The sequence below is a fragment of the Suncus etruscus genome, chromosome 7, assembly GCF_024139225.1.
Source record: "Suncus etruscus isolate mSunEtr1 chromosome 7, mSunEtr1.pri.cur, whole genome shotgun sequence".
NCBI classification, from domain to species: Eukaryota; Metazoa; Chordata; class Mammalia; order Eulipotyphla; family Soricidae; genus Suncus; species Suncus etruscus.
This window is the reverse complement of record NC_064854.1, coordinates 49936738-49961983: the sequence shown is the minus strand read 5'-3', so window position 1 is coordinate 49961983 and position 25246 is coordinate 49936738. Positions and strand designations below refer to the sequence as shown.

General features: G+C 36.2%; 1 protein-coding gene across 1 annotated transcript in view; it reads left to right on the top strand.

Annotated features, from left to right (window-relative positions):
- PLD5 (phospholipase D family member 5) overlaps positions 1–25246 on the top strand; it is a 273586-nt gene that overhangs the window by 99312 nt on the left and 149028 nt on the right. Inside the window, exon 2 of the mRNA XM_049776491.1 lies at positions 17494–17630. Within this exon, the coding sequence (XP_049632448.1) occupies positions 17494–17630 (137 nt within the window). The remainder of the gene's footprint in view (positions 1–17493; positions 17631–25246) is intronic.

The window sequence follows — 25246 nt, the reverse complement described above, 5'->3', positions numbered from 1 at the left end:
GATTGTCCACCCAAGTCATTATCTGTAGTGCCAATATACTTTTTTCCACAGAGTCGCCGTTGTTGGTGTCAGGTTTCTGTAGTTAAAGATCCTGGAATCTGCAGATCCTACATCAAAGTCAGGTGATGTGGATCGTCCTCTAGTTGCACCTCACAATTAGAGGGCACTGCAGAGAGCCCTGTTTTGAAAGCAGGTCATTGTTGTTAAGTCTTCTCCGTGTTAAGGGAAGTCTCTTTTGAGTAGGTTGATGCCGGAGCTGTGGTAGAGTCTTCCCTGGTAGAGGATTGCTTCCAGGTGATGTTATAGATAACTGTGGTTGTTTTGTGGATGGCATCCCTGGTTCAGGGGTAAATAGACAATGCCCAGTTCTTCTGAGGCCTGAGCCAGGTCATTATGACAATGTTCAGGGTGTAAGATCCCACTGCATTACAAGATTTGTGTGTTCCTATCTCTATTAGTTAAGAACTTGTTTGTATGTATAGTATTTTCCCATTTTAATGTGCCTCTGCAAAAGAGGAACAATGTAACATGGCATTATTGGTGCATATGGAGGCCTCTGGAAAAAGTCCAACAATCGCTGTAACTTGGTTCTAAACTGAGGGACTCTTCCACCAGAATTCCTTGTTGAACAGATCACAAAGAGAAGAACAGACAGAACAGTGGGGAAAATCGTCACTGTATAAGAGAATATTTAGTAAGAGTTATAGCTGTTGCAGGGGCCGGGCGGTGGTGCTAAAGGTAAGGTGCCTGCCTTGCCTGCGCTAGCCTTGGATTCGATCCCCCGTGGTTCGATCCCCCGGCGTCCCATATGGTCCCCCAAGCCAGGAGCAACTTCTGAGCGCATAGCCAGGAGTAACCCCTGAGCGTTACCGGGTGTGGCCCAAAAACCAAAAAAAAAAAAAAAAAAGAGTTATAGCTGTTAAGGAAATACATATAAGATATTCAAAAGATATATAAGTATCCCTTTTATGTTTTTTGAAATAGTTGGAGGGGTGTTAAATCTGGTGGGACCACTTTGGTCTGTGATTTGGCCTGTGCGGTCTGCTAACCAACTGATGACAGTCCCATATCAGGAAAGATGCTTGAGCCAAGACTTCTTAGAAATCGAGTCTCCTAGCAAGCAAAAGTCCACATGAAGGAAGAAGGAGGAATGGAGGCCTTTGAGTGTAGGTCAGTAGCAACAGTGTATTGGGATCTTCTCAGGCTGAGATTCTATTTTATCACTTAGGGTGCAGTTGGGCAGGCTGAAGGCCTCTCTAGCTTGGGAGGTGCTGGGAGGCCTCCCGGGAGGTCCCCAGCCATCCCCCTATTCATCCCCCAGACTCCAGGCCATCCCTGGGTTCCGGCCCAGGTGGCCAGAAAGGTGGGTGCTAGGAAGACTCTAAAGGGGACCCCAGGCTTTCCCCACCCCTCACCCTGCATTAGAGGGGAGGGGCATGGCGAGGTGGCAGGCAGATGTTTGGCTTCTGGTTTTATACCAAATTCTTTCTGTTCTGTTCTTTCTCTTGCTGGCATGGGGTTTGAGGAGACCCCAGGCTGAAGGCCTTCTCCCTAACTTGGGAAGGTGCTGGGAGTTGCTGGGTTGCACTGGGTTGGCTGGAGCAGTCACTGGCAACTTTTTTTTCTCACCAGTATCCATTTTCAAAACCATTTTCAAAATTATCATCTGGCAATTTGTTTAAACTTCTTCTTTCTCTCAAAAACTATACTTTTTTTTTTGAAATCTACACCTGGCAGTGATCAGGGCTTACTCCTATCTCTGGGCTCTGAAATGACTCTTTGCCAGCTCAGGGACCATATGGGATGCCAAGTATTGAAACTGGCTGCATGAAAGGTAAATGCTACCTGCTGTGCTATCACTTTGGCCTCAGGCTTTATATTTCTTTTTTTATTCTGTCTGAGAAATTTATTTCTTTTTTAATTGATACCAATGTGGATTACAAATCTTTCACAGTTATATTTAAGGTACATAGTAATGGTGAATTAGGGCAATTCCCACCACCAGTATTGACTTCCCTTAGTCCCTGTTCCCCTCATGCTTCCCCTGTCTCCACCTTTTGTCCCCTGGACTACTAGTGTAACAAGTCTCTTTTGTTTAGAGCTTGTTATAGTTTGGATCTCTTTATCCTATTGTCGTTGACTTTGCATTGGGTATTTAGGGCTGATCATTTTTTATTTTTTTATATTTTCTTTTTTTGTTGTTTTTGTTTTTGTTTTTTTTTTGTTTGTTTGTTTTTTTGGGTCACACACGGCGGTGCTCAGGGGTTACTCCTAGCTATCTGCTCAGAAATAGCTCCTGGCAGGCACGGGGGACCATATGGGACTCCGGGATTCGAACCAACCACCTATGGTCCTGGATTGGCTGCTTGCAAGGCAAACGCCGCTGTGCTATCTCTCCGGGCCCTATTTTTTTATATTTTCATTAATATCTTTATTTAAACACCTTGATTACAAATATGATTGTAGTTGGGTTTCAGTCATGTAAAGAACACCCCCCTTCACCAGTGCAACATTCCCATCACCAATGCCCCAAATCTCCCTCCTCTCCACCCCACACCCGCCTGTACTCTAGACAGGCTTTCTACTTCTCTCATTCATTCACATTGTTAGGATAGTTCTCGATGTTGTTATTTCTCTAACTGCACTCATCACTCTTTGTGGTGAGCTTCATGTCGTGAGCTTCATGTCGTGAGCTGGACTTTCCAGCCCTCCTTTCTTTTGCCTCTCAGAATTCTCTGAGAATTATTGCAAAAAATGTCTTTTGTTTTTCTTAAAACCTATAGATGAGTGAGACTATTCTGAATCTATCTCTCTCCCTCTGACTTATTTCACTCAGCATAATAGATTCCATGTACATTACATTTCTAAGGGCAGGCAGGAATCTGTTTAATTTGTCTCCATGCTCCAGCTGGAGTAGTCAAGAAACTGTCTCAATCTTGCTACTTTTCAGAAGCCATATAAATTTGGAGATATAGTACTCATCTGGAATATGACTTTCTTTTTTATAAATGCAGACAATTTAAAAATATTTTATAGGCAGGAAATTTGTTCTTTACTATAAAGACATATTTGGTTGAAAAGAATTATATGAAAAGGTTGGAGTACTGAACAAAATAAAATCCTTTACTGATTATTAAAAAGGACAGTTGAGGGGCCGGGAAGGTGGCGCTAGAGGTAAGGTGTCTGCCTTACAAGCGCTAGCCAAGGAACGGACCGTGGTTCGATCCCCCGGCGTCCCATATGGTCCCCCCAAGCCAGGGGCGATTTCTGAGCACATAGCCAGGAGTAACCCCTGAGCGTCAAACAGGTATGGACCAAAACCAAAAAAAAAAAAAAAAAAAAAGGACAGTTGAACAAAGAGCAGTTGGGCAAGAGTGGACTCTAAGGAAATAAGACTCCATGTATTCTATTGTCTACTGGTTGCCTTCTGGGTTGATTCAGCTTGTTCTGAGCTAATAACCTATCTATTCCATAGAGGGAGTTCTTTCTGGCTGGTTCACTGAATGCTACCTTCTCTTTGATTGTAACCTTTCTATGTATTTTTCTGGCTCACTTTGACAGACTCTTACCAGTTTTGGTTTGATTTCAGAACGTACTGTTATGAGATAATTTAGGGGAGATGTTATTTGTTTCATGTTGTGGGTAGATGGTTTCTGAATAGTGGTTACCCAACAATTCCTTAATAATTCTCTTAGTTCAAACTTTGTTCGAGAGAGGCACTGAATCAGAGTAAGGAGAAATCAAAGAGACATTTTTTAAGTCACTTATATACAAGTAGGTCTCATTTTTACCCAGGGGTATTGGAAATATCTCTCAAACTTGTCTATCCAAGCTCCTTGAGAGAAACATGATCTACTTTTGTCTCCCTAAGAGTAGAACTTCCTTCTGGGCCTCAATCCCCCCATATTTCCTGCTCATGCCTATGTGTAACAGAATAGGTTCTCTGGGCAGAGAGCAAAAGATAGCTAGTGATCTTGAGGGAAAATATTGCCAACTTGAATGGAGTCAAAGAATACCTAGACTGTGGTTTCGTTCAGTGAGTGCAATGGGTAAGGCTCTATCCTTATATGCAGTGACCTAGGATTAATCTCAAGCAATGCATATGGGTGCCCTAGTGAAGCCAAAAGTAATCCCTGAGTACAGAGCCTGAACACACTGGATGTGCCCCAAAGCAAATACTATAGGTTGAGTTGCCTAAAACAAACACCCTGGACAGAGATGCTGTATATTTCACCAAATAATAAACAGGTCTTTCCCCCTCCAAAGAAAGCACCCTGTGCTCAGGGTGTCTTGACAGGTGGATGTAGCTCCTCAAACCAAACCAAACAGAACTGAACATTACCACATAGACTGGTTTCAAACTAAATTAGAGATAGAGAGCAAGTGAGCTAGAGCTCCAGAAGAAGAATTCTACCCACTGTTGCAAAGAGATGTTGGATCTTGGAGTTGTTAGCTTCCAACAGTGCTAAAAATGTTTTTTCATTTTCCATAAATGGGAGTTCAAACATCTTTCAGAAGGTGAAATATACCTATGCATTTTCCTCTTTCTCAGATAGGTGATAGAAAGAATGAGGGTAGGTTTCTAAAGATACTGTTATAGGAAAGATGGCAGAATGAAGCCTTTAATGTTCTCTTCTATACTTTTAAGTAATTACTATCATAAAATGCTGTAACTACTGGTATATTTATGAATCTTAAAGGACTCTACCTTCTTTTGATAATCATAGTGTAGCCTTACTATGTGTTCATAGAATAAAAGTTTTATTTACCTTCTCATTTCCAGTCATTCCCTTATTTACTGAAATACATGGATATTTTTCATGTCTAAGAGAACTTGTTATACACAATAATATTATTACTGTTAAGGTTCCAATAAATTAGAATTAAAACAAAGCAACATAAAATTTGCCTTATTTACACTAAATATCTTTTCCTTTTACATTTTACTCATAGAACCTATAGGTTATAGCTTGACATCTATAATAAATTTTCTTTCTTTCTTTCTTTCTTTCTTTCTTTCTTTCTTTCTTTCTTTCTTTCTTTCTTTCTTTCTTTCTTTCTTTCTTTCTTTCTTTCTTTCTTTCTTTCTTTCTTTCTTTCTTTCTTTCTTTCTTTCTTTCTTTCTTTCTTTCTTTCTTTCTTTCTTTCTTTCTTTCTTTCTTTCTTTCTTTTTCAGGCCACACCCACTTGATTATCAGGGGTTACTCCTGGCTAAACGCTCAGAAATTGCCCCTGGCTTGGGGGGACCATATGGGATGCTGGGGGATTGAACCACGGTCCTTCCTTGGCTAGCGCTTATAAGGCAGACACCTTACCTCTAGCGCCACCTCACCGGCCCCAATAAATTTTCTTTTAACTATTTATCTTCTTTTAGAACATACAAACCTTAAATAGAAAAGAGCTCTTTGAAAAAACTTTTATTAATTGTAATTGAAGTACTGAAGTATAGGGCCCGGAGAGATAGCACAGCGGCGTTTGCCTTGCAAGCAGCCAATCCGAGATCAAAGGTGGTTGGTTCAAATGGTCCCCTGTGCCTGCCAGGGGCGATTTCTGAGCATGGAGCCAGGAGTAACCCCTGAGCACTGCCGGCGTGACCCAAAAACCAAAAAAAAAAAAAAAAAAAAAAAAAAAAGTACTGAAGTATATATAAAGTACCTTATTTATATTGTTCTGTTTTGTAATAGGAATTGTAAAACTATGAGTAATTCTATTTCTTCAGTTGTTCTCAAGCTCATTTTGTCACAAACATAATTGACTATACTTGGTCCTGAAATATCTCCCATACATTTGACTCAGCATGAATGGACTTGAAATCTTTTAGTTATTTTCTCAGTAATATTGATATTAAGAAAAGTGATAAAGCATTTGAGAAGAAAAAAATACAACATAGATTGAAGTCTGAGTTGGTTAATATTTTATGTAATTAATATAAATTAATATGCACTGTTTCACCTTATAATTTGATGTTTACTAACTTCTCTATGTGTTAAGACATTTCAGCTATTTTGCACTTAGTGATTTATGATGAGTCATTCTTGCTTGGAATTTCAAGTTTTATCTGAAAGATAAGGTTAATTATAGTACTTTATATAATTTTTGTGAATGATTATATAAATAAAATCTACAATATGTTGAGTATTTAATAATTGTAGTAAATATCTTTATTTTTACTCTCCTTATCTTGAATATTGGGAGTATATGTTTACTTTATATTTAAGTCTTTTGGAAATCTTGTTTTGGTGAATGGCAGGAAGCAGGAGCTTCACTTTGTTCATCAGTAAGAATGCTCACCAATTCAGTGTATATTGGTCTAGCTATCATAATTTGTATCATATTTTAAAGTGCTTTTTTCTTAATACTTTGCTTATGTTGCTTTACATCCCTGAACATGACAAAATGATTAAAATTAATCATGTTGGGGCCAGAGTGATAGCATAGTGGGTAAGGGATTTACCTTGCACATGGTCTACCGGGTTTGGTCCCTAGCATCCCAGATGGTCCCCTGAGCCTGCCAGGAGTGATTTCTGAATGCAGAGTAAAGAGTAGCCTCAGAGAGTTGTAGCCCAAAAACAAACAAAAAAGTAAATAAAATAAAACAAATCATAAAAAAATTTTAGTTTTATGATCATAAAGATGTTACTGTGACAAAATGGCTTTCTTCTTTAATGCCCAGCTCTTCTGCTAAGAAAGGATAACTGGGATAGGCTAATTTACATTTCTGATATTTTTTTTTGCATTATGTGGTTTTATCCAGAATGTGTTTAATTTGGAAGTGTTCCTAAATCATGTAAAACTGAGTGCCAACATCATTTTCAACACAAATGGATTTGATGATGTTTATTATGGATGAATGTGATTTAGTTATTTCTTCTTATATAAATTCACTCTACTCATACTGAGAAAATCTCTGCAACTGTGGTTTGTAGCTTTTCTCAAATTAACAAACATTTATTCAACTCCTACTATATGTAGAACAGAGCATAAAACATGTATTGAATGCAAATAAGCATCATATGTATTTTTGTTCTCCAGAGTTGAAATCAAAAGTACTACATGAGAATGGACATTTTTTGGGAATATAAAAGTGTAGAAATTTTAGAATGGCCAAATTTTATCTTTCACTTAATGTACAGACCATCTCTAAAAGACCTCTCAGTTGTATAATTTGTCTGTTAGAACTAGTTAATGAGGGGTCTCATCCCTGCTCTAATTTTTTTATTTGAATTCTGAACAAATTTGCATCTTAAAATTATATTTTGAGTTATATAATCTCTATTCTGTGACTTCCACTTAATATTTCTGTCCTATGCCAGCCTGGCACACAATTTAAAGATTTCTAAAGGGTCTTTTGTTTTGATGTCTATTGATTAATGTCATGTTGTAAGTTTTTCTAACACTGATTTTGTTCAGACAAATACCATAACAGTGTTTTTCAATTTTCTTCTGTCAGTGATCATGAGATAAGTATTATGATCCCTAAATTGGAATATTTGATATTAGAGTCAAGAAACTTTGCTCAATATTACACAGATAGTATAAAAATATTTATTTATTTATGGAGTTTCCCAAGCATTTATTTATGATATGATAGGGGAGGCATGCACTGATGGGGACTAAACTCCAAGCCTCTGCATGCTACGCATACTCTCTAGCCCTTTGAGCCTAAAACAATTTAAAATTTTGCAAGGGAATATATAATGGTATGGACTAAGAGAGCACTTATTCTTAGAGGCATGGTTTGGTTACTGGCACATTATGGTGTTCTGAGCACTGCTGAGTATGTTCTCAACCCAAGAAAATAAATAAATAGATAAATTCAAAAGTTTAATTTGAATTCAAAAATCAATATATAGTCTATACAGAAGTATCATGATATTAAGAGATTCCACAACATCAATTTTTGTTAGTGATATTAATTATGTAAAGAGAATGTGAAGTAAGAATCAATATAGACTCCAACTAGTAGCTGGACACTTTTGCTCTTTTTCCTGTGTATTGGATGCAGTCACCCAATGGGCTATGCCCACTGCTGCTTCTGCCTTGAACGAACCCTCCTGTCTTTCACTTCCTGGTTGCCAAGATCTTGGAAATTTTGAAATTTAACATAGAAGGGAAACCCACTAAGAACATCCTGTAAAAGCAGTGTCAAAAAGCAGTGTCCCGATATCATCCATGTGCTGCCAGTCTCCTGCCTGAAGCTGAGATTCTTCCATTGGGACTATCAGCCTGCCTAGGTCACTAAGAAACATCCTGTCATTTTCAGAATGCTCATTCTGAAAAGATAAGAGTAATCCAAAAGCTCTGCCAGCAACAGACAAGCCAGACCTTCTCTGCTCTGAAAGCTCTGCCCTACTCTGCTTGCATTAGGATCAGCCAGACTCGTGCAAGAGAAAAGCATGGCCTTGGAACAGAGTGGAACATTTTTTTCTAGTCAGTAAACCCCAGCATAACATGTAAAAATACATGGAAAGGTCACAATGGATAAACAGTGCAAAAACCTACCAAACTTAAAGAATCAAGAAGGTGGCTCTGAAGATCTGACAAGTACTGGCCACTATATAGCCTCTCATATAAGGACTTTAAAGAAGAAATGTGGAGAATATTCAAAGAACTCAAAGAAACCATAAAACAAATAGAACAAACTGAAAATTAGACTCAAGATAATATGGGGGGCCGGAGAGATAGCATGGAGGTAGAGCGTTTGTCTTGCATTGAGAATGATGGTGGTTCGAATCCCAGCATCCCATATGGTCCTCTGAGCCTGCCAGGAGCAATTTCCTTCTTTCTTTTTTTTGTCAGGAGCAATTTCTGAGCATAGAGACAGGAGTAACCCCTGAGCACTTCCAGGTGTGACCCCCCCTCCAATAAAAAGATAATATGGGAGTTAAAATAAGAAGAATTTAAATAGAACTAGCAGGACTGAAAAACTTGGTAGGCAAATAAAAAGTTACTGGAGGCCTTACTATTAGAATAACAGCTGTGGATGACTAAATCAGTGACTTGAAAGATGAGCTACATACAACAGAAGAGGTTGGAAGAGAGACTTGAAATAAATGAAGAGAAAATAAAATAAACAGATGATGATAGAACTTTTATACAAATTTAATAGAAACAAAATATTAATCAAAGGAATCCTAGAGAGGCAGGAAGAAAACCATCATGAAGAATCAAGGGCATCATTGCTGAAGAGTTCCTAGAGCTAAAGAATGCATACAACTACATCCTGGATGGATGCCCGAAGAGTACCAGCTTTTAGATGGTGAAGCCAGAACTAAAGAGAATCAATGGAAAGCAGCTGAAAGCAAAACTACTGACAATAAAGAAAAACACAGATAGAGATAGAATACTGAAAGCAGCAAGATCAAAAAGAGAAATTCATACAAAGAAATATTTTTAAGATTTACAGTACATTTATCACAAGCATCCCATCTAAGTCCAAAAGCAGTGGTGGGTTATAGTAAAAAAAAACAAAAACAAACAAACAAAAAAACCTCAATTAAATGAATGATTCATCCAGCCAGATGTTCATTCAGGTTTGAAGGAAGGATGCACAACTTCATGGCTAAACAACAGCTCAGAAACTTTACAGACTCAAAATCAATCTTAACAGAACTAAAGGGTTTAATTTAAAGCAAGGCAGACTCCCCAAGACACCAAACTTTTATAAAAAGATGACACAAAATCCCATGATAATTATCTCTCTCAATGTCAATGAACTAAATGCTCCAGGTAAGAGAGTGACAAAATGGATTAGAACATTGACTCCACCTTTTTGTTGCTTGCAACAAATACATCTGAAAAATTAAAGAAAACAGACTCATAGTGAAAGGTGGGAGGACAAACATTAAAGCACAAACTGAAAAAGGCTGGGGTGGTCATACTAATTTCAGGTGACAAAGACTTTAGGCTTAAAAAGGTTAAAAGATACAGAGATGTGCATTTTTATTAATCAAGTGATGACAAAAATAGGAAGAAATAACATTCCTACACATATATGCACCCAATGAGATGCTATAAAATACTTAAAATTACTGATATATTTAAATAAAATATCAATTACAATATAACAATAATGTGAGACTTCAATTCCACCTGTCACTCCTAGATAAGTCAAGTAGGCTAAAAGTTAACAGTCATATTGGTTCTGAAGGAATAAATGAAATAAAGTGGCTTAGTGGATACATATATGTATATACCATACACATATATGTGTATATACATACACATTTAATATATGGCTTTTTAAAAATTTTTTATTTTTAATTATGAGAACAAAGATGCAAAGAAAGAGGACAAGGTAAAGTTACAGTGGAAGGACAATCACCCATAAACAGAATTTCCATAAGAAGTCTGCTTGCTGATATCTTAACTTTGAACTCTCAGCCAAAAAACATTAAGATAAATAAAAATAAACCCATGCACAATTACTTTGTCCCTCAAGTCCCCAGATTGTAATACATTGTAATATTTCTTAGCAGCACACAAAGCAATCTAAAGCCATAAAACTTATGTAACTCCTTAAACATTAAAGGCATAGTAATTTTTTTTACATTTTTATGCACATGCATAATAGTTTAATTTAACCTCAAAAGTTTAAGTGTTTTTTTTAAGGATTAGAGTCAAAGGAGCACAGTAAAAACGGTGTTAGAGTGGCAATTATTGTTTGCATAAGCCCACCAAAATATGAGGGACATGGAAAGGAAAAACTTTGGCCTAATACAAGGAGACCCTACCCCTGAAGTTTCCTGGCATAAGACCAAATCTAGGATCTAGGCAAGCTAGTTTTTCCAATCCAAGACATTGTCTGTAGTGCCAACTTTTATTTTTCACACAGTCTCTGTTGTTGGTATCATGTTTCTGTATTAAAGATCCTGGAATCTGCATATCCTACATTGAAGTCAAGATGTGGAGCGTCCTCTAGTTGCACTTCACAATTAAAGGGCAATGCAGAGAGCCCTGTCCTGTAAGCAGGTCATTATTTTTTCTTCTCAGTGTTAAGGGCAGTCTCTTTTGAGCAGCGGTGGGGTCTTCTCTGGTAGAGGATTGCTTCCGGGTGATGTTATAGACAAAGTAGGATTTTTCCTGGTTCAGGGGTGAATGGAGAATGCCCATTCTTCTGAGACCTGTGCCAGGTCATTACATTATGTCAATGTTCAGGGTGTAAGGTCCCGTAGCACTACAAGATTTGTGTGTTCCAATCTCTATTAGATATCTCTATTAGATAAGATTTTATTTGTATGTACAGTATTTTCCCATTTTAATGTGCCTATGCAAACAAGGAACAATGCCATGTGGCGTTATCGTCGCATATGGGGGCAATAAGAACAAGTCTAACAATCCCCATGACATGGTTCAATCATAAGCATTAAAATGAGGGACTCTTTCACCAAAATTCCTTATTGAATAGCTCACAAAGAGAAGAAAAGATTAAAAAAAAAGAGAGAAGAAAAGATAAAAAGTGGTTAGAATCGTCATTGTATAAGAGAATATTTAGTAAGACTTATAGCTGTCAGAGAAAAAACATAAAATATTCAAAAGACATGCATGTCCATTTTATGTCTTTTGAAATAGTTGAGGGTTGTTAGATCCAATGCACGGCTTTGGTCTGTGATTAGGATTGTGCAGTACTGAAGGTAAAAAGAGTAATGTGGGTTACTGATGGATGGGGGTGATAGAGTTAAGGAGTAAAAATGAGCTTTGTGGAGGTTTGCAAAAGGGCATAATACAAAATGGACATTCTGCAAACGCAAAACATAACTTAAGGATAGAGAATACTCATAATATATACCGTGCGCGCGGTTTTAAACATGTAGAGTGGTAAGAAATTGCCAGTGACAACCTTAGTGCAACTGATGAAATCTCAGCACACCCCAAGTTAGGACCCACTATTTCTGGCCGCCTGGGCTGGCACCCAGGGAAGGCCTGGAGGCCGGGGGCAGAAGAAGGGACGTCTGGGGGCCTATCAAGGCTCCCAGCACACTCAAGTTAGGGAGAAGGCCTTCGACATGGGGACTCCCCGAACCCCATGCCGGCTCATATGGCTTTTTATCACTAGAAAGTGGGATACACATTCTTCTCTAATGCACATGGGACATTTTCTAAGACAGACCACATGCTATGCCGTAAAACAGAGGCTGGGGTTATTTCTACTATCTTCTCTAATCATGATGCACTGAAAATAGAAGTGCATTACAGAGAAAATAATTTTAACACTTGGAAATTAAACAGCTCATTACTGAACAACAAGTGAGTCATAGAGGACATAAAGAGAAAATCAAAAGATTCCTAGGAACACATAAAAATGAAGAAATGAATTATCAGAATTTATGGGGCACAGGAAAATTATTAGAGGAAAATTTAGAGCTTTGCAAACATTTATCAGGAAGAAAAAAAGGGCCTACACAAATAATGTAATGGCACAGCTAAAAATTGGAAAATAAACAACAAAATGAACAGGCAGAAGAAAATGATAAATCTTAAAGCAGAAATTAATGAACTGGAAACCTAAAAAGCAATCCAAAAGATGAATTAAAGCAAGGGTTGGCTCTTTGAAAATACAAACAAGATCAATAAAGCATTACAAGATTCATAAAGAGGAAAACTTAATAAACCAAATCTGAAATGAAACAGAAAATCACTACAGATACTATAGAAACTCAAAGGGTAATCAGAGATTATTTTTAGAAATTGCATATTAAATAAGAGAATCTGGAAGAAATGGATAAGTTTTTGACTCTAATCTCCCAAGGTTTAATCAAGATTATTTGGAATATATGAACAGACCATTTACTATAGAGGAAGTTGGAATGCTTCCCAAAAATAAAAGCTCAGGTCTAGATGGATTCACAAGTGAATTCTTTCAAACCTTTCAAGAGTACCTACTGCTAATCCTTTTCAGGCTTTCCAAAAAATTGAAGAAACAGAAACACTCCCAAATAGTTTCTATGTAGCTAACATCACCCTTATCCCCAAATCAGATAAAAGAGAACTACAGGCTGATATCTTTGATGAACACAAATGCAAAAATTCTCAACAAAATACTAGTGAATAGATTCCAAAGGCTCATCAAGAAGTTCATATACCATAACCAGTTTGAATCATTCTAGGGTTACAAGAATGGTTTTAACATGCACAAGTCAATCAATAGAATAAACCATATCAACAAAAGGAAAGATAAAAATTATATCTTATATCAATAGATTCAGAGAGAATATTTGACAAATATGAACCCCCATTCACAATAAAAAAAAAATCTCTCAGCAAGTGGCAATTGAAGAATTTTCTCAATATAGGTAAGGTTATTTACCACAAGCCCATGACAAATATTATACTCAATGGGGAAAACTAAAAGTCTTTCCTCTAAGATTTGGTATAAGACAAGGTTTCCCCATCTCATCATTTCTAATGTAATCAATGTAGTGGAACTACTTGCCATAGCAATCAAGGAAAGAAAAATATATCAAGGGCATCCATATAGGAATATAAGAAATCAAGTCTCAATGTTCACAGATAACAAAATACTATATTTACTCTATCATGAATGCTCTACCAAAAAGCTTCTAGAAACAGTGGATTTGTATAGTAAAGAGGCAGGATCCAAAATTAATACTCTAAAATCAATGGATTCTTTATCTATAAGTAATGAAGGAGAAAAAAGAGATATTAAAAAACAGTCCCTTGGGCCGGGAAGGTGGCGCTAGAGATAAGGTGTCTGCCTTGTAAGCGCTACCAAGGAACGGACCGCGGTTCGATCCCCCGGTGTCCCATATGGTCCCCCCAAGCCAGGGGCGATTTCTGAGCACATAGCCAGGAGTAACCCTTGAGCGTCAAACGGGTGTGGCCCAAAAAACCAAAAAAAAAAAAAACAAAAAACAAAAAAAACAGTCCCTTGGGGCTGCGAGGTGGCGCTAGAGGTAAGGTGTCTGCCTTGCAAGCACTAGCCAAGAAAGGACCACAGTTCAATCCCCTGGCGTCCCATATGGTCCCCCAAGTCAGGGGCAATTTCTGAGTGCTTAGCCAGGAGTAACCCCTGAGCATCAAATGGGTGTGGCCCCAAAAACCAAAAAAAAAAAACAAAAAAACAAAAAAACAAAAAAATAAACCAGTCTCATTCACAATTGTGCCTCAGAAAATCATGTACCTTGGAGTCAACAAACAAGGAGATAATATCATAGTGAGTTGACAGGTTTTAGTTGATCAAACATTGGTTGCTCAATTGTTACCCAAAGATACCATTTTTGGAACTGGCATGGTTTTTTGCACCAGCATCATGAATTGAACTTCTACTGGGTAGGTCCTAATATTGCATTGAAACCTACTTGCTCCAGAGTGGGTTATGATGACAACTTGAGCACTTGGAAACAGTAAAAACTTGCTATAAAAAAGGTTTCCCTGTATTGCATGATGAAACCAGAATACCCTGATTTTGACATAGAATCTGTGCAAAAAAGCAAGATCTCTAATTACTGAAGCCTAACTGCAACAACTGTGATTGCAGAGAACTTTTCCTAGGACCATGAAGAAAGTCTTTGAGGTTAGACAGATGAAAAAAAAACAACAACCTGCTACTCCCCTTTTTATATTTTAGGTAGGGATTCCCTCCCTTTTCATAGAGCCTTGGTGCCTGCATTACTTTGTTTTACTTCATATTTCTGCATTTCTCTGTAAAATTAAGAAGAAAATTGATAAAGGATGGGGACCAGGGATCAGGTGGTTTCAGGTGCACTAGTGAAGGTAAAAAGGACAGAACTATATATCCAAGCCAAAATCAACTCAATAAAATCATGAGACCAAAAGTATAACAATCTAAACTTAAAAGGATGGTGGTATAGGATGCATTCTGGGAACATCGGTGGAAGAAGGTCAACACTGGTGGTGGGAATGGCCCTGTTTCACTATATATCTAAAAATCCAACTATGAAGCACTTTGTAAATCAGAATGTTTTCAATAAAATAAAATTTAAAAAGTAAAGTAAATCAAACTGATGGTGCCAGAGTGGTTGCACAGCAAGTAGGGCTTTTGACTTTCACCTGTCCTATATGAATTTGATGGCTGGCATCCATATGATCCCCTGAGCCTACCAGGAGTAATTTCTGATCTCAGAGCCAGAAGTAATCCATGAACATCCTTGGATGTTGCTCAAAAAATAAAATAAAATAAACCTAATGGAGCTGGAGTGATAGTAAGACCTTTACTTTGCATTTAGCTCACCCAGTTTCAAAATACAGCATTCCCTGAGCTCCATCAGAAATGATTCCTGAATGCATATCAAAGAGAAAGCCCTAAGTATAACTTAGTATGGCCCAAAAATAAACCCCAAAATGTACTTAAGTAGGAATTTGGTATAAATCGGGGAGTAAATGGGAAAAATGTTATAATCTGCATAATTGCATTTTGTTGCCAGACGTGCCCTGAATTTATATCTAATCTGGACAGAAAGAGACACAAATTTATCCTCTTTTCTAGCACCTTTTTAAAGATAAAAAAGATTTGCATTTGTCAAATTTGGGAAGGAAATCAATTTTTAGTAAGCTCCTATTTCTTTCTTAAAACAAGTATTTTATATGACTGCATAGTCACATCTCTGTCAAAATTACTTTCTTTTAACTTTTCCCCTATGTGTTTTGTTTATACAGTAACTCTCAATTGGTAGTGGTTGTTTGGAGATAGAATAAAGTAAAGCCATTACTCAAATATAATGATTGCCAGGGTAAAAGAAATAAATATAGAATAGAAGTAAATGACAGAAAATTTGCTGGAGGAGAGCTACAAGGTTTCATTTAGTCTCTCTCTCTCTCTCTCTCTCTCTCTCTCTCTCTCTCTCTCTCTCTCTCTGTGAGTGTTTATACTTCTAAGTATAAATATACTCTAAGGGAATAAAGATCACCACTTTTTCTCTTGTAAACAACCTGAATATATAACAAATACACATTTAAAATTAGTCTTTATCATTTTCTCATTAGACATTTTATGATCATGTCTAACCAATAAAGGCAAAATGACTTGTCTCATTCCCTGACTTTATGGTTTTTCTTCCTTAACTTTAGTTGTAAACAAGGACATATGTAAAATTATTTTCTTGTATTGTCATTTTGCATTTCTAAGTAAAAATATTACTAAGAATATAAATATTGAAATTATTATGTTCACTGTCTTTTTTTGTTTTGTTTGTTTTTGGTATACACCAGGGGTCTCAAACTCAATTTACCTGGGGGCCGCAAGAGACAAAGTAGGGGTAAGGCAGGGCCGCATAAGGGATTTCGCTTACCGATTATTCGCAATAAAAAATCGCATTAGTAAGAAAAAAGTCGCAAAATTACCCCGAACGGAACTGCTCGGGGTATGCGAATGTTTAATGCGATTTTTTTCTTACTAATGCGATTTTTATTGCGATAATTTGGAAAGCGAATAATCGCGAATACTGCGATATTTGAAGGCCAGCCGCTGGCCACAAAATGTTGTACGGAGGGCCGCAAACGGCCTGCGAGCCGCGAGTTTGAGACCCCTGGTATACACCCAGCAGGGCTCAAGGGTTACTTCTGGTTCTGCACTCAGAAATCACTCCTGGCAGATTCAGGGGACCATACGGGATGCCAAAATCAAATCACCATTCATTCTGGGTTGGCCACGTGTAAGGAAAATGCTTTACTGCTGTGCTATCTCTCCGGCCCCTATATTCACTGTTTTAATAAAATTGAATCAGTTATATAACATATGCCATTATAATTTGAATGCAGATCTCATATTGACCACCCACGGGAGTCTCTTCTAATAGAGCTATCACCTTAATGATCTCCAAGCAAGATGAATGTGAAAAAAATGAAAATAGATTTTCAGTACAATTTGCACAGACATTGGTCATATAATCAAAAGACAAGGGACAAAGATCAATTATTACATTTCCCTTTAAGTTTCACTTTTGGTATACAGCAATGGGTATTGTTTGTTTCAAATTGCTTTTGGTGCAATGATTGGCAAAAACTCATTTAGAAGTCTTGCAACATATTAATATGCTGAATGGAAATATTTAAGAATAAACATGAGTCTTAGAGTGAGAGAGGGGAACTCCCAAGTCATACCAAGAGCAATGGGGAGATTCCCAGAGATTGTCAGCAATCCAGATTTTATGCGTCAATGCTAGGGACCAAGGATAAACGTTTGAACTGTGCTATGTGGAGCATCATAGGGCTGCACCAGCAGTGCTTGAAACTACCCCTAGTTGATGCTGAGATAGTAAGGTCTTTACGGGCTCTCTTTGTCGCCAGATGTAGTTCACGAATTTACCTCTAATTTGTCCTATGGTTGGCAGGACATGTAATGGCAAGGGCGCCTTGCCATCTCTGTGCTACTTCCCAAGCCTCAAGTCCCAAGCTAGTCATTGTTCATACAATACTCACCTGTCAATGATAACAATGTTTCCCCAGGAATTTTATTTTATAAAGTCATCAAATCTAGAGTCCTAAACAGAAATTTGTTTCTTTTCTCTCTTATAGTCCCAGCAGAAGTGTATAGTGATCTTTGCCCTGGTGTGCTGCTCTGCTGTTCTCATTGCATTGATATTTTCAGCAGTGGACATCATGGGAGAAGATGAGGATGGACTCTCAGAAAAAAATTGTCAGAATAAATGTCGGTAAGAGGTAGCAAACTGAAGTTCTTTTTTTATGGGGTGGAAAAGAAACCTAGAGCAGATCCTTAACAGCAAGAAAAATATAAACTTCCGCAACCACCAAGTTACCCTTACTTTTTGTTGATGCTTGGTTCTGCCCACTAATGCTTTTACATTTAATCAAGGAAATAGGTATATACCATATTTTATTTTATTTTATTTTAATGATTTGAACAAATTCTGTAGAGACATATTTGGCAAAATAAAATTTTGTAATGATATGCATTTTAGGAAACCTCTGAATAAGACAGTTTTTTTTTTTCACTATCTTGGCAAAATGAATGTACCAATGGACCAAAGACTGTTAGTCATGTTCATTGTAAGTTACATATGTCTCAGAAATTTCAGTTCATCCAGGGATTAACTAAGAAAGCATGATTATAGAAATGCATGTGTCTATTTAGTCTATTATGGTTTAGCATAGTTTTATTTTCTAATTTAGAAATTGATATAATTTTACCATTTTATGTTTATGTTTCTTCTGACATTGAATAATTTTTTTGAATTTTTATTTGACATTAAATACATTTTAATTATTTTCATTAAATAATATTTCTATGAGTTATTTCCATAAATATTTATCCAAATTTTCTCTTTGCTTATTTTTTAAGGTTGATAGCAATTGGTAGAAATTACCAAGAGGGAACAGAGATGAAATTTTATTTTTACATAGACATTCCTGGAAAACTAAAATGAGGTCACAGAATTTGTATTTTAATTTTCATCAGCATTAGTGCACATCATCTCTATTTTGAGACCAGAAACAATAATGTGTATATGTGTATATTAATTATATATTGATAATGTGTATATAAATATTTACCATGAATAATTTGCCTCAGGGTTCACAGTATTGTACCAAAATTATCTGGAGAAGACAATTTTATACCAAAATACATGATTATCTTGTTACTATCAACAATACTCATATAGAAAAAGTACATTAAAGAGATGATATATGTATATATTGTAGATATATTTCCTTGTATTATGAAGGTGTTCCTAATTATATTTATGTCTCTTTTTGAAAATTTTAGGAGAAAATGTATTGTAATTTTAAGACAGTCAGTAGAAGTATATTCAATTATTATAATCTTTCTTCTAAAGTTTAATGCCTTGTGCTAATTCTATTACAGAAAATAATATAATATAAACATCTCATTGACAAGGGACTATGGTTATATATTTTAGTATAATAAATTTGTATGTTACCTTGTAAACAATATTATAAAGATCAAACTAAAAATTTTAGACAGAATACCCTGGATATTTTAAGATACATTACTTGATAATGGTATTTCAAAACCAACAGTAAAACAGGGAAGCTATAAGTTTAACTCATACAACTGAATTTGGTATTCCTTTTATCTCTATGAATACCTAATACTAAATACCTAAATTCTCAACACTGCTTGTTTCCCCACCTAGAAAATGTTTTCCTAACTTCCTAAAATTATCTTGTTCCTTTTCCTTCTGGGTGTTTGGAATCACTAGCCTGGCAACTTAGGGTAATCCTTATTTGACAATCATTTCTCTCAGATCTTTCAGCCTCATCCAAATATCTCTCTTACAGTCTCTTCCCCTGTGCCTAATGTTTCTGTTCTACAATCTCAGCTATGTCTAGTATTCTCTAGATATGTCTAGTTTTACCCTTACCCTTGTTATAAAGTACTTTTGCTATTTCATCTGAAGCACATGACAAAGTTAGGTCAACCACAACTCCTGGCACTCTATATAATCTCTATCTCCAGTGGGACTGGGACTGTATATCAGTCCATTGTTCCACTTTCTCTTTTAACTTGATGAAATTCTCTTAATATAGCTACTCCCTCCTTATTTATAACATGATTCTCTAACTTCAGGATATTTTCTCACCTATATCAGATCATCTTTTACCATTGTATTTAGAAACTCTACATTTTACTTGCTGATACCTTTAAGTTGTCTAGGGAAGGGATGCCTCTGGTCAAAGAGAGAAGGCAATCTGAATATGAATTATTTTGTGTGTGTATGTATGAATGTATGTATATTTGTGTGTTTGTGTATATGTATATATGTTGGTATGAATGGCTGTACTAGTGCATGCATATGCATGTCAATATCACCCTATTGATATCACTAAGTAAACTGTCTCTGAAGGTCATCAAGATTGCATAATATCATTTAAAATAACCACTAAGAAAGTGAAAAAAACTAGTTATCATGAAACTGAAAAAAATATATAGGTTTATTTCAAGATATGTAAAGGATGCAACATACTTGGAGTACAATAAAGCTGCAAGTAAAGAGCAAGAACACTGAAAGAGCTAGTTGATGAGGGGTTCTGCTTTTATTGAGGCAGTGGGTAGAGATTTTAGGGTTTCCTAGGCTTATTTTTCTATGTATAAACTCAATATGTATACACTTAAATGTGATTGGAAAAAGATACAACAGAAAGAGGGAAAGTTGAATTGCTCATCATTGCTCTGATGAGTTCTCTAAAAAGATTTTGTAAAACCAAAGGCCCTTCACTTGGAGGCAACTAGCATTTTATGTAATCCTAGAACATGTTATATGTTTGAGTTAGACACTTGAAAGGAGTTAGCCTCTTGATAAGGATGCCTTGGCATGAAGCATGATGTTGGTACTTGAATTGCACCTATCAAAAAGTGACATATGAGAGTTTACTATACTTGCACTGCACTGACTGCATTAGTACTGATGTAGACCAAGAGGGGAAAGTGTCATCATGAGCACAAGCTTTCTAGGGAGGAGGGAGGACAACTGTGCTTGCTTCCCTATTCTTTTTCTTTATAAGAAAATGTCTTGTGACCAGGTGGGGAAGACAGTTACTTTGAGTATATGTGTTTGTCTGACAAACTTTTGCTAATAAAGCACTTTCTGAACTGGTCATTATGATGCTCCAGGGTGCCCTTGAGATTTAGGAACATACTTTCTTTAGATAACAGCATCATATGTTTATATTGTACTTTACATTTTTTTTTTTGGTTTTTGGGCCACACCCTGTGACGCTCAGGGGTTACTCCTGGCTATGCGCTCAGAAGTTGCTCCTGGCTTCTTGGGGGACCATATGGGACACGGGGGATCGAACCGCGGTCCGTCCTAGGCTAGCGCAGGCAAGGCAGGCACCTTACCTCCAGTGCCACCGCCCGGCCCCATAACATTTTTATTTATTTTATAATTATATTTTATATTTAGTTTAGCTCTATGGAAGCGATCCTGCATGAATGGTTTTGAAATATAAGTTCTCCAATTATTAGAGTTAATATTACACATTTACTACAAAAGGGACCCAATTTTACCCCCACTCTACCGGTACTGGTGTTTATCCTGTACCAAAGGGAAAACTACTATAACAATATGGGAAATAATTTTGCAACTGAATATTAAAAAGAGGAAATAATTTTTAAATAATATTTTTATTTAAGCACCATGATTACAAACAAACATGATTGTAGTTGGGTTTTAGTCATAAAAAGAACACCCCCTTCACCAGTGCAACATTCACATTGTTCCCCCACTTCCCACCCCAGCCTGTATTAGAGACAGACATTTTTCTTCTCTCACATTAATATTGTCATGATGTTGTTAGTGTAGTTATTTCTCTAACTGCACTCACCACTCTTTGTTAGTGTAGCCCTCATTCCTATTATCTCTGGGAAGTATTACAATAATATCCTTAATTTTTCTTAAAACCCATAGATGAGTGAGACTATTCTGTGTCTATCTTTCTCCCCATGCCTTATTTCATTCAGCATTATAGTCTCCATCTTCATTCATGTGTAAAATTTCATGAGTTCATCTCTCCTCACAGCTGCATAATATTACATTGTGTTTATGTACCACAGTTTCTTTAGCCATCTTGGTTGTTTCCAGATTCTGACTATTGTACATAGTGCTGCAATGAATATAGGAGTGAGGAAGGCATTCTTGTATTATGTTTTTGTGTTCCTAGAGAAATTATTCACCCAATATCTATCAGATAAGGGGATAGGCTAATATCTAAGATATACAAGGTACTGACAGACTATAACAGGAAAAAACATTTAACCCTATCAAAAAATGGGGAGAAGAAATAAACACTTTCTCAAAGAAGAAATAAAATTGGCCAAAAGACACATGAATAAATGCTCCATATTACTAATCATCAGGGAGATGGCAATCGAAACAACATTGAGGTACCATCTTATGCCACAGAGACTGGCACACATCACAAAGAACAATATCTATCAGTGCTGGCAGGGATATGTAGAGAAAGGAACTTCCGGTGGGAATGCCGTCTAGTCCAGCTTTTATGGAAAACAATATGGAGATTCCTTAAAAAACTGAAATTGAGCTCCCATATGATCCAGCTATTCCACTCCTAGAAAATAAATTTTTATGTGTGTTGTTATTGCTTTCTTACATATTGATGAAAGTTACCACCAATTTTATATAGGTAGCTGTGGGGAAATTCTTGGCTGTTTCCCGAAAGTTAACAGCTACTTCCAGTTGCCTGCACTTCTCAAGCACCCTGGGACTGATGGGTTGGCAGCAAAGGGCATCCCACGAGAAAAAATTATCTGTAGTTTCGTTGTTATGAGACAGGATTCAAAAAGGTCCAGGAGTTAAGCAGCCTTTAGGATCTAGCTGTCTTGTTCTTGCTATTCTGTTCTATCTCTGTTTCTCCCCTGCTGTTTTTATTAGCCAGAATTTAACATAAATCACCTGAGGTTCAGGGTTAACATAATTAAGGATACTTGTACTAATTAACTCAGAAAAGGTGAAAAAGGAAAACAAAAAGTAAAAAGCGATTTTACAGAGGACAACTGGTGGTTATGGCAGCCTTTGCTTCTGTAACATCTTTGATTGTCGTCCTTCTTGTTCTTGAGTAAATCTTATATTCGGAGCCTGCTGGCTTGATTTGGCTCACTACTGTCCATTTGGAGATCTGTATTTCCATTTCAGCTGATGTCTACTTGGTTTGAAGCATGAAATACATGAAATTGTAAAAATGTTAATATGTAAGTCCCATTATTCTTGAACCCAGAAAGTTTTAGATTCTAAAGTTTTGCTGTTTTGCAGAGTAAGACTTAGTATTTTAGGCTATGTTGCCAAAGTATATGTTACTATAGTTGTTCTCTAAGAACCAGTCTACACATTTTACACAAACTTGCACACTTTTGTGCATATGATTTTCAAAGTGTTCAGTTTTTAATTGAAAAATAATATTCTTGGACTGGAGAGATAGGGTGTTTGCCTTGCATGTGGGGGGACCCGAGAGGAACCCATTTTGATTCCCTGCATCTCATATGGCCCGCAGCCTGCCAGGGGCAATTTCTGAGTGCACAGCCAAGAGTGACCCCTGAGCACCGTTGGGTGTGGCCCCCAAACCAACCAATCAATAAATCAATTGATAAAATAAAAATAAAAGAAAAAGAATACTCTTATATTTTACATACTTTATTTCTGGACATTTTTTTTTATCTAGCATAATGTAAAATGAAAAAATATTGTTATAACTACATCTATATTTGTATTAATTACATAGTAGCAACTCCAGTGTCATTGCCCACAATATTGTTGATCAGTATATAGCACTTCAAAACATTTGTATTAAAGGGCATTGACAGTCATTTTCTGCTATTTTATAGCTTTTTATGTGATATCATGGCCATAAAACAATAAAACACAAGATGCGTCCCACTATATTTTAATCATTACTTTTCCCTACCAAGTTTTTATTACTAGGCTAATAGGAACTATATTTGTTCTCTCTGGCACAATTCTGGGTATCTCTGAATCTTGCTTTCTAATTACAATGTAACTATTCAATCTCAATTTCAGATGTTCTGGTTTGGTATTATGTACTTTCAGGAGATTTCTTTTATTGAAAGTTATTAGCAAATAAATCTAAGATCTAAGTTTATTATTTGTTCTCCAAGGGTGCTGGTGATAGCAAAGTGAAAGGCTCTTTAAATTACTTCTCTATCTGAAAATTTTTTGTCACTTGTTTTTGCTCTTCATTTCTTAGGACTATAGGGCTCAATTACTTGTATTTGAATTCTGATCTATATTAAGAGGTTTTGCAATTTGTGGAAAATTCATTTTTCTATTTTACTGTGTCATTAAAAAATATATATAGTGAACTTAGTTGTAAAATTTTCTTGAAAAATGTCTATTGTCTTTAGGTTAATACAAGTAAATTTTATATAATAATGTCTGTCATATTATATTTTCTTAACAAATATTGGTCAATAAATAAATTGGTAAATTTATAAATGAATAAACAATAAATTAGTCATATAAATATAAATATAAATAAAATCATATCAATAAAATATTCATATAAATTGTTCAATAAATATATTGGTGAATAAATATTTCTTTAATAAATATTTCTCAAAAATATCCTTTTTAGGGCCAGAGCAGTGGCGCATGGCATAAGGTATCTGCCTTGTGCGCGCCAGCCTAGGACAGACCACAATTCGATAACCCGGCATCCCATATGGTTCCCCAAGCTAGGAATGATTTCTGAGCTCAGAGACAGGAGTAACCCCTGAGCATCCCCGGGTGTGACCCCAAAACCAAAAAAAAACATTCTTTTTATAAAACGACATATTTTCTATAAGTATGTATAAACTTATTTTAAGATTTATCTCCAAAATAAGGAGCATTTTCACCCTTTTATAAACTACATTTTTCTTTATCCTTGTTATATTTTGTTCACCATACATACTTTATACTGACAAATCTAACCATTATTTTTATTAGATTGCTCCCAGATTTAGAGAGATTTATTTGATATTTTTGGCTTCATGTTTAGTATTTGATTGTTTTTTGACTATCTAAAAAAGAAAATCACTAATCTATTTTCCTACTCCTATAAGAAAACTAAGGAATTTAAATTATAGAGCTCCTGTATTACAAATAAATTTCCAATACACTAAACATGGAATGATGAAAATCATGTAACTCAACGAAAAGCAAGTATTCAAATACTTAAATACAGACTAATTCATTCTTGTATACTCCACTTTCATATAAAAAGGCACATATGAACATACTAATTTTATCACTGAGTCAAATAAGTTTTTTTTCCTGATTTATGAAAGTTTTAACTAGATTTGCATGTGACCAGTTGTTTTTGATCCAACTTATCCCATTAACTGTATTATTTTTCATAATTAAAGTCTCAAAGATTTATTTAAAATGTTTTTTTTTTTTTTTTTTTTTTTGGTTTTTGGGCCACACCCGGTAACGCTCAGGGGTTACTCCTGGCTATGCGCTCAGAAGTTGCTCCTGGCTTGGGGGACCATATGGGACACCGGGGGATCGAACCGCGGTCCATCCAAGGCTAGCGCTGGCAAGGCAGGCACCTTACCTTTAGCGCCACCGCCCGGCCCCAAAATGTTTCATTTTTAAAATTCAAATTTTTGAACTTGGGTTGGCTGTGTGTTAAAATTCAATTTTTAAGGGAAGAAATATGATAGATCATGATATTTCCTGATAGTCCATATGAGCCACTTTGGAAAGCAGCAGAAGCTAATTATTTCAAAGTTTTAATTTTATTGAAATTTAATATATGATTAATAATGTTG